Raw genomic sequence first — 11,546 nt, forward strand, 5'->3', positions numbered from 1 at the left:
AATTGCTTAAATATTTGTCATTAAAAATTACAGCATTAGCTACCATATTTTGATTGACCAACTAGAAATTAAGGGTTAGTTTTTATTTGCAGCTTCTATAATATGATTCAAAACAGTTTGACTTCCATTGAAGAGAAGTTGTTTCTACTAATCTCAATATCTAATTTTATTTGCAATTCCCATAATATGATTCAAAACATTTTTTCGAGTATTTGAAACTTTGAATGTCAAAATTGTTAATTTAAATTATTCAAACTTGAAGAAAATATATTTTTAATAATAATATAAGATGTATATTCCCAATTTTTTCCAATATTGAATTTTAGATAATAATTTTTTTTCTTATCTAATCCAATTGAAACGTGGTCACTATGAATAAAACCTCTCAATAACCTCTCGAAACGTGGTCACTATGAATAAAACCTCTCAATAACCTCTCAATCAGAAAATATTGATGAAAAAACCTAACAATAAACTCCAACAACCAACCAACCAAATATCCTTATATACTATGGTAAATATTAACTCCAAATATTTCAATTCATTTGATATGATTCACGTTATATAATAATCAGATTTTAACTTTAAATTTTTTTTGTTTTTCAAAAAAATAAAATTATTCAATACTGTAACTATGAGGATATAAAAAGATAAAATTATTCAATATTATAACTATGAGGATATAAAAGGATAAAATTATTCAATTTTGTAACTGACGATTTAATCATATATAATTGGATTTTTGCTCTCCAAACTTGCGCTATTGACTTATATGAAATAAGTTTTTTGGTTTTTTTTTTTTAATTTTATTTTTTTATATCTTTCAGTAAATTTATATGAATTTCGAGATTATAAATTCTGATATCCATATAGATTGTGGATTATGAATTGGTATATCTTATTTGAAAAAAAAAAAAATACAAATCAAAATTTAAAAAAAGAAATTGATTTCCATTACTAATACTCCAGGACAGGAGCACGCTATGAAAAAAAACTGAATACGACAAACACATGATAATGGGACGTCAAGATTGACTCAAATTTTTAAAATGCATCTTTCATATAAAATCGAATTCTTGAACCCAATCTACGTGATGTACGGTATCGTGGATCTCGACCCTACATTGATTAGCAGCGATTGTAGAACTGTCAATGTACTGCATATTGTTTTGATCAGAACCAATACATCCATACTTTCTCGTTTCTGCTCCCACGCTGAACTCTTCCAGTACAAAATCTGTCAAGGAAAAGGACACAGGAGCGAGCTGTTACACTGGGGGACAATAGCTCGTTCAAATCACATAAACTTTCGGCCATTGTGGCTGGATTTCCTGGAAATTGATTGCGATGTGAGGATCGCTGGTCCGCTGAATTGAAATTATTAATTTCTGTTTCAAGCAGATTAACATCTCTCAGATTTGCAACGGCTGTGTGCTTTGGATGATTTTCTTGTTGGAAAAACAATAGTAATTCCAACCACCACCATTAATGTTGCGTCTAGCTTCTTCTAGAATTTGGCCGAGCTGGATAACTTCCTAGAGAAGCCACCGACTCCAGAAAGACTCCAGAAAATTCTTTATTGTGTATAAAAACCGCTTCAGTAATCAAATGAAGATAGTTCTGTGTTTAGTGTATGATCTCTGATTTGGTATCAGAGTGAGGTGAAGTTGAGTGCTACAAGGTTCTTCTGAGAGGATGTGTTCAAGAGAGGCTGGAGGTGTGAGAACAATGAGCTGTGGCGCAACGGAAGCGTGGAGGGCGTATTGTCCGGAAGCTGTGCATAAGTTTGTGCTGGTGCGGTGAGGGAAAATTAAAGTCTCACTAGTTGCTTGATGTTATCAGTCCATCATTTTTAAGATTCTGTCATTTTGACTAGAGCATCACTCTGCCGAATTTTTTTATATATAATCTGTGTTGTGTAAAGTTATGAAGAAAGCATTTTGCTGAGGCTATGGTGTAAATCGATTTGGGAGAAGGGTGTCACTGTACACCTGACCTGTGTTTTGTTTTTTATATGTGCTGTTGTAACTCTGAAGCATTCCGTAACAAAATTTTATCCTTAAAGATGAAGGCCGATGGGCCTCGATTTTCAAAGCACGTTCTCATAGTTCTCTACACAATTGTCAAAATGTTGTCGATGAAATATTGAATGTGCTTACGCTTTGTTGGTCGAACGACTTACTTTCACATGAAACAGAGTCGATTTTTCAATGTTTGATACTTGTTCTAAAATATTGAAGTGCCTTTGATAGAACGTTGTTAGAAATCTATTAACCTGTTAAAAAAAAAAAAAGGAAGAAAGAAAGAAGAAGGCAACCATATTATCCAATAATATTGGATAACAAATTTTACTTAAGAATTTAAAAGCTTACTAACAATCGCTAATATATTGGCAGAATCTTATTTATCTGAATCTAACAAGTTAGATGGTGAAAATTATGCAAATTGGAAGTTTAAGTTGTAGAATTTGATGGAAGGCAACAATACATGGGCGATTGTGTCTGGAGCTGAAGTTAAGCCAGTGTTCCCTCAAGCCACAGATGCTGCAATTCAAGATTGGGAGCCACGGGAAAACAAAGCAAAGGTGCTTTTGCGGATGATGGTTAAGGACAACATTATTCCACACATTAGAGAGTGCAAAACATCCAAGGAGACATGGGACACTCTCAAAAAAAATTATGAGATGAAGACTACAAATCAAATATTGTATTTAAAGAGTAAGCTTCTTTCAATTAATATGGAAGAAAATGAAAGTGTTAGTGATTTTATTTCTACAATTAAAGATCTAAAGGATAAATTAGGTGACATTGGTGAATCAGTATCTAGTACAGACTTGGTTACTGTGACATTAAATGGAATGCTTGATGAATATCAAATGTTTATCACTGGTCACTCAGCTAGAGAGAAGGCTCCTACTTTTGATGATTTGGCAGGTATACTTATGCAGGAAGAAGAGAGGAGAAAAATCCTTAAACAACAATCTCCCAATTCAGATTTGGCATTGATGGCCAAAGAAAAGCAGTCCTTCAAAGGCAAACAGTGGCAGAAAAATAAAGGCAAAAAGCCACAGGTAAAATCATTTTAAGGTACCCCTTTACCAAGAACAAATTCCAAATCAAGTAGAGATGATGTGTGTTATTACTGTGGAATACCTGGTCATTTTGCTAAGAATTGTATGAAAAGGAGGTCTAATCAATTTAAACAAAGAAGGCATTCAGGAAATTATGTGGATAGAGATGAAGCAATTAGTCAAGATGTTAGCAATCTTAAATTGTTTGTGTCCAATGCTACTTTATCAGCAGAAACTAATGATGATAATGCTTGGTTTATAGATTCTGGTGCATCAATCCATATGTCATGCAAAAGAGATTGGTTTGATACTTATCATGAAATTAATAATGGTGGACACATCTATTTAGGAGATAATAGATCACATGAAATTAAAGGATATGGTAATATAAGTGTTATGATGCCTAATGGACAAAAAAAACAAATTCAAAATGTGGTGTATGTTCCAGGATTAAAAAAGAACTTAATTTCAGTCTCTACTATTATAGATCAACATTTAAAAGTTGAATTTTTGAAATCACATTGTTTGGTAAAGGATGCGCAGGACAACTACAAGGTTGTTGCAAAAGGAATGAGAGTTGGAGGCTTATACAAGTTGGATGTATTGAAGAATGGGCATCAAGCTTTGGCATCAATAGGCATGTCAACTATAGAGCTTTGGCATCAAAGGTATGGACACTTAAATCATAATGACCTAATGTTACTACAAAAGAAATTGATGGTAGAAGGTCTTCCAATTATAAAGGGTGAACACTTTGAATGTGAAGGTTGTGCACTAGGAAAACAACATAGGGAAGAATTTCCTATGCATGAAAATAGAATAAAACATGAAATACTTGAACTAGTGCATACTAATGTATGTTGTCCAATGCAAACTAAGTCACTTGGTGGAGCATATTACTTTCTTATATTTATTGATGACAACACTAGATTCACCTGTGTGTACTTTATAAGAAACAAAAGTGACGTGTTTGAATACTTTAAAGAATTCAAGAGTATGGTTGAAAAGCAAACAGGAAAGAACATTAAAATTCTTCGATCAGATAAAGGTGGTGAGTATGCTTCAAGAGCTTTTATCAAATATTGCAAACAAAATGGAATTATGCAACAATTTACAGTACCACATACACCTCAACAAAATGGAGTAGCTGAAAGAAAGAATAGAACATTAGTTGAATGTGCTCGTAGTATGTTATAAAGTAAAGGACTTTCTAATAGTTTTTGGGCCAAAGCCATTAATACAGCTGTATATCTTAAAAATAGAAGTCCTACTAAGTATCTTGAGCACAAAACACCATTTGAAGCATTCAATAGTTTTAAACCTAAAGTTAGTCATTTAAGGATATTTGGATGCAAGGCCTTTGCTCATATTCCTAAAGAGGATAGGAGAAAGTTAGATGCCAAAGCCATCAAATGTATTTTTATTGGATATTGCACTGATCAAAAAGCATATAAAATGTATGATCCAAATACTCACAAGGTCTCTGCAAATAGAGATGTTATATTTCATGAGCATATAGATAAACAAATAAAAGAAGATGAACATAATACATGGCAGTCTTCTTATGAAAGCCTTAAGGAAGAAGAAGAAGTTGTGGAATCAACCCAAGAACTAGAACACATGGACATTCCAAAAGACACATCAAGGAATCAAAGTCCACAAAGAAGTGATGAAGGCACTCCACAGGGAAGAAAAGGAGAAGATACTCCACAAAGTAATGAACCTCTAAGAAGTTCAACATGACAGATTCAAGCCCCCATCAGGTATAAAGATTATGCTTTAATGTCTCAAGTAATCACTGTTTTTGAGCTCTTAAATTATGAACAAGCCAAAAATCATAAAGAATGGATGGAAGCTATAAAAGAAGAATATGATTGTATAACGAAAAATGAAACTTAGGAATTAACAGAATTACCTAAAAATAAAGTCCCTATAGGATCAAAATGGTTGTACAAGACAAAATCTAATGCAGATGGTAGCATAGACAAGTATAAGGCAAGATTAGTTGCAAAAGATTATTCACAAAAAGAAGGAATAGATTATGAAGATACCTTTGCTCTGGTTGCAAAAATGAATACAATTAGAATAATGATAGCATTGGCAACTAAATATGATTGGAAGCTACATCAATTAGATGTAAAGTCAGCTTTTCTAAATGGTGACTTAAAAGAAGAGATTTATCTTGTTCAACCAGAAGGATTTGTAAAGAAAGGTCAAGAAAATCTTGTATGCAAGTTAAAAAAGGCCTTACATGGACTAAAAGAGGCCCCCAGATATTGGCATGAGAAAATCGACAAATTCTTCTTTCAGCAAGGATTTAAAAAGAGTAAAAATGATCCTAATTTGTATGTCAAGACAGACAGAAATGGGGATATAGTATTACTTTCTATATATGTTGATGATCTAATAATAATAGGGAGTGCTGATAAATTAATTACAGATATAAAAATGAAGTTATCACAGAAATTTGAGATGAAGGATCTTGATGAGATGCACTATTGTCTAGGTCTTGGAGTATGGAGAAATGATGAAAGAACCTTAATCACACAAAGCAAATATACAAATGAAGTACTAAAAAGATTTCATATGAATGGATGTAAAGCAGTGAGTACTCCATTGGAACAAAATATCAAATTAAGAAGTGATGATGGAACAAAATAGGTGAATGGAACATTGTATCGACAATTAGTGGGAAGTCTGAATTATCTCACTACCACTAGACCAAACACTGCTTATGCAGTAAGCATACTTAGTCAATTCATGGTAAGCCTCATGAAAGCCATTGGATAGCTGCAAAAAGGGTCTTTCGATACTTAAAGGGAACTATCAATTTTGGTATTGAATATACTAATGCTTGTAATGTTGAATTGACAGGTCATTCTGATTCTGACTGGGCTGGAAATCCAGATGATAGGAAATCCACCACTGGATACATCTTCAACATAGGATCGGGAGCTATATCATGGAGCAGTAAGAAACAGGCAACAGTTTCCTTTTCATCAACTGAAGCAGAATATAAAGCATTATGTAGTGGCACCTGTGAAGCTATATGGCTCAAAAGAATACTTGAAGATGTTGGTGAAGGTAAAAAAGAACCTATAGTGATCAGATGTGACAATCAAAGCACCATCAAACTGGGGAACAATCCTGTATGTCATGCAAGGTCAAAACATATAGACACACAATATCATTTTGTAAGAGAAAAGGTCCAATCAAAAGAAATTTCTCTAATATACTGTAATACAAATGAGAATGTAGTTGACATATTCACTAAGCCTCCTAGGAAGGCAAAATTTGAGTTTTGTAGAAGTAAGTTATGTGTTGTAGAAAATCAAGATTATATTGTAAGCCTCGCTAAGACTTAGACCAGCAGGCATGTCAATTAAGAGTATGTTTACAGTGTCTTATATATTGTATATTTGTTATATGGTTGGAATTAAGGGGGAGTGTTGGAAAAACAATAGTAATTCCAACCACCACCATTAATGCTGCGTCTAGCTTCTTCTAGAATTCGGCAGAGCTGGATAGCTTCCTAGAGAAGCCACTGACTCCAGAAAGACTCCAAAAAGTTCTTTATTGTGTATAAAAACCGGTTCAGTAATCAAACGAAGACAGTTTTGTGTTTAGTGTATGATCTCTGATTTTTCTGCGATCGGATCCTCCACAAGTTGGTTACAAAATGACTGGGAGGAAATCACAGTTTCTTGATTTGTAAAAAAATTGAAGGAATGATCTGAACTTGTATGGTTACTGCAGGCAGAACCGTTGCAAGCATTTGGATTCACCATTTCAGTGTGTTCCACCGCAGTTTTTATTCTGACAGGTCTGGGTTTGATCACGATAATTTTGAACGTTTTGTTTCTTTGAGATTCCTGTGGCGACACTTTCTTTTGCAGATGAATGTTCCAGTGGTTCTTGATTTTGTTGTCTATCCGCCCAGGCAACCGTCCTGCTATCAGGAACCACCTGCATGGTAGTGACGTAGCCAGAAATCAGCATTTTGAAAGTTCTTATCGATTAAATCATTTTTATTTCGATTGTCTATTTGTAAATATCTTGATTTGCAAATATATGGATCGGTTAATTATTTTTATCGTTATGAAATTTTATACTCGAATTAAAATCAAAATTATTTTATTTTTTATTATTACTGTAATTTTTAATATTTATCAAATTTCAAAGCATTCTTCAAAGAAACAAAAAAAGAACTCAATAATTTTTTCCGGTCTACAGACCATAATTCCACATACGTGTTGCCAAGAAGGCGATGCATCCGAATAATAATGTCCTCCTCATCGATGGAAATATTACCATGTTTAATGTCGGGGCGAAGATAATTTATCCAACGCAATCTACAACTCTTTCCACAGCGCTCAAGACCTGCAAATACAAATTCGCTCCGCTTATTTAACCCATCAATACCTATTTAAGAATGTATCAATATAGTACTATTGCAGGTTTGTTGGGACTCACCTGCTCTTTGGGGGAGATCTCTCCATCTTCCAGCGCCATGAATTCGAATGTAGTCGCACAGAATCATATCCTCCTCAGCCTTCCAAGGCCCCTGATTAACCCCTTGTTTTGAGCAGCAAGGAGCTATAACCATCTTAGATATATTCTCTTCTACAACTCCACACCTGATGATCTGCTCTCCTGGCTCCTGCCTGGTCGCTTGTCTTTTTTGGACCTTTAACTATATATCGAAAACAGACTTAGCTTCACCTGCCCACAAAGGTTACTGCGTAAATCTTCGGCTAGTGAAGAGCCGCATATGACCCATAAATATTCCAAACGGCATCTCCTTGCAGACATAGTATTGGTGGGCATCATTATTTAGATTGTTGAGTTTGAGTATATGTAGGAATCAGATTTTGAGTATATCTAGGGTAAATGTTGATTTTCTGAATATTTGGTAATCAAAAAGAGATAAGCATGGTCAATTATTTAACTTTTTATTCGGCCTAGGTCAGTCTGAGAGTAGATATTCCTCAGTAAGAGAAAGAGAGGTGTTAATTGTTTGATTTCTCTCCTAAATATTAAATTTGAGGATATTCCCAAAATCTGCCATTAACATAAATTGAGTATGGAAATTTGATAAATATAAACAAAATTAAACAATTGAGTTTATCAGATTTTAGAATATTCTATGTTTCTAAAATATGCACCATAAAAATAGCTTATCAACACTTTACGCCAATTTTCTATATAAGAAAAACTGAAATTTAAGTTAGGTGGAGCTTCTTCTTGTTTGCCGAGATCAACTTGTGAGTTCAGAGAAAAATCCATGCTTAGCAAATCAGGTTTAGTAAGCAAAAATAAAAGAACGGTAGAAAGAGAAAGGGTTTCACTGTAAGAGTACCACAATTGATTAAGAAAAATAGAGGAAGCTTAGAAAGCGAAAGAGCTTCACAGTAAGAGTGCCTCGATCCAAACTAAGGAAGGGCATTTAAACTTTCACTCAACAAGATAGCTTTAAAATGACAGAGTACAAGCTTCTCACAATACAAAACATACAACTCTACTTCATAAAGATACTCTAAACTATAACCTTTATCAATTCTACCTGCTATATCAGACATACCGTAGATATTCCTATAATGTAAACCACGGATAAAAATTGTATAAATATGAAAAATCATAACTTAGAATACAAGGTTAGCTATTCCAATGAGTGAAGCAACTAGTACCATATTCTTCCATTCAGTCGAGTGAATAAACTAGCACCATGTTCTTCCATTCATTCTAACTCCGGATCCAAATGAACATGAGAACTCTTTATATAAATGAAAAACCACTCAAAGAAACCTCTAGAAACTATGGGTAAGTAAAAATAATAGTCATTGTCAAATCAGCTGGCAAAAGCCATAACATCTAACATCCTCCCCTGCCTCATAAAACATGACAACCATGCAATAATTCCATGGTTTGCATGAAAAAAGAGTAAAAAAAGCGCTTTCTTGGCCTCCATACAGTAATTCCTGCATACATGCACAGGTCAAGTCCTCATAGGAAATTAGGAAGCGGGTCATTTTCCAATCATATTTGTGAACCCATGCGCCCATCATGACTTTTCTGCCATGCAACGATCAGCTTGGAGACCAATTCAACAACGGCCTCTATGGTATCAAGATTACAGGTTGCTGAATGAGATCCTGAAAACTCGCATGGCGAGCTAACGAAATATCGCTATAATTGTGGATATATATATATATATATATATATATATATATATATATATATATATATATATATATATATATATATATATATATATATATATATATATTGATTAAAATTTATTAAGATATTTGATGAATATGAGATTATTGCAACAACATATGATGAGTTCATTTGAGCTTCATACACATTTAGGTCCACAAGATCAACCTATCTCTTAGAGGTATATTGAGATGAGGGAGAGCTATGCATGATATGATGTTTTGCTAGATTATTTAGCATATTCTTTATCGTTTTAACTTAATTATTTGCAACATATTTATGTGTGTTTTTATGAATGGAAAGGAGTACATTTTTTAGCCATACATATGTTTTCCGTTTCCACTAACAGTTGGTTGAAAAGATGTGCATCCATGTATAAAATGTACTCATTCCTCCATCCATGTATAGAGATGACATGTGACATGGACCATCCATGTATGGGTTGTTATATGATGATTACTACAACTATGTATTTACCATTGTATCATCATTATGTACTAGTTGAGATTCCAGTGTTTAGTATGATGATTCATCATGATGATAGGCTTGTTATATAGGAGTATCATGAGTCTATTTTGCAGCCATATATATTGGGTTAATGATGATGTAATATTCATGATGTATCATGTATTTAAGTCATTGGTCCATAGACAACACTCTAAATTTTGAAACGAGAACTATGAACTCAAAATGAGAATTCTAGCAAAAAAAAACCCCGAAAACATGAAAAACACTGCTAAAAACGAAAAGTGTTGATGTTGGAATAACACTTTTTTTTTCGAGGGTAAATTTTCAACATGTTTTAAAAATGGTAGTGAAAACCAATTTTTTGTGCAAAAATTGTGCAAATAACACCCTCAAAACTAAAAGTGTGGATGCTGCAATAACAATTCTTTTTCCTAGGGTAAATTTTCAACATTTTGAAATAATGGCATAAAAATTTCAAAAGAATAATGAAAACATAAAATTAAAAATAAAAACAAATGAAAAAAAATTAACACAATATAAATAAATATATATATTAAAAGTTAAAAAAAAAAAAAAAAAAAAATCAAATATTTAAAAAAGGACAAAAAAAAAATGAAAATAAAAACAAATTAGATTAAAAAATATTAGAATTAAAAAAAAAAAAATCTATAAAAAAAAAAAAAAAATTAAAAATATATATATTTTCAAATTAAAAAAAAAAAAACCAAAAAATATTTAAAATTTTAAATATATATATATATTTGATTTGAAAAAAAAACATTTAAATTTTTTATAAAAATATATATTTTAGATTATATATATATATATATAGATATATTCGATTTAAAAAACATTTAAAATTTTTAACAAAGTACATATTTTTGATTAAAAAAAAATTTGCGCCCCGCTAGCCGCGCCCCCACGGGCGGACGCGTGGTGGCAGGTTAAATCTGAGAATCAACCTGCCACCACCCATGGGGGTGTAGTCCGGGTGGTGGCAGGTCGATTCTCATAATTAACCTGTCATCGCCAGAACCGTGGCCCCACGGATGGCCGGGTGGTGGTAGGTCGATTCCAGCCGCCCGGGTTGTGCCCCCCCAGGTGGCCGAGCGATAGCAGGTTGATTCTCAAAATCGACCTGCCACCACCCGCCCGCCTAGGTCGTGCCCCCACAGGTGGACGATTCTGGGAATCAACCTGCCACCGCCCGACCGCTCGGGCCGCACCCCATTGGAGGTCAGGTGGTGGCAGGTTGATTATGGGAATCGACTTGCCGCCGCTCGGGCGGTGGCAAGTTGATTCTCGGAATCAACCTGCCACCTCCCGGGAGGCTGGGCGGTGGCAAGTCGATTCTGGGAATCGATCTGCCACCGCCTCGCCGCCCAGGGTCGCGCTCGCACGGGCGACTGGGCAGTGGCATGTTGATTCCCACAATCAACCTTCCATCGCCCGACCACCATTGGGGGCATGACCCGGGTAGTCAGGTGGTCGTCGGGCGGTGGCAGGGCAATTCCTAGAATCAACCTGCCACTGCCCGACCACCCGTGGGGGCGCGCCCGGGTGGCCAGCCATGGCAGATCGATTCTGTGAATCAACCTGCCACTGCCCGGCCACACGTGGGGGTGCGGCCTAGGCAGCTGAGTGGTGGCAGGTCGATTCTGAGGTGAAAAGTTCTTTTTTTTTTTAATCAAAAATATATTTTGTTAAAAGTTTTAAATGTTTTTCTTTAAATCGAAAGTATTTAGTTTTTAAAAAAATTTAAATGTTTATTCTATATATATATATATAT

General features: G+C 34.4%; 1 protein-coding gene across 1 annotated transcript; it reads right to left on the reverse strand.

The window, feature by feature from the left end:
• Window positions 1-1,058: 1,058 nt before the first annotated feature.
• On the reverse strand, window positions 1,059-7,676 carry LOC149264679 (transcription factor MYB1-like). Its single transcript, XM_089400354.1, has 4 exons — window positions 7,544-7,676; window positions 7,306-7,450; window positions 6,822-7,036; window positions 1,059-1,237 (listed from the first exon to the last, which is right to left on the reverse strand). Exons 1-4 carry the CDS (start codon window positions 7,674-7,676, stop codon window positions 1,059-1,061), a joined length of 672 nt encoding a protein of 223 aa, XP_089256480.1.
• Window positions 7,677-11,546: the final 3,870 nt, after the last annotated feature.

Source organism: Pinus tabuliformis, chromosome 6, assembly GCF_031772625.1.
Source record: "Pinus tabuliformis cultivar Carrire ecotype Pingquan chromosome 6, CPIR1, whole genome shotgun sequence".
NCBI classification, from domain to species: domain Eukaryota; kingdom Viridiplantae; phylum Streptophyta; class Pinopsida; order Pinales; family Pinaceae; genus Pinus; species Pinus tabuliformis.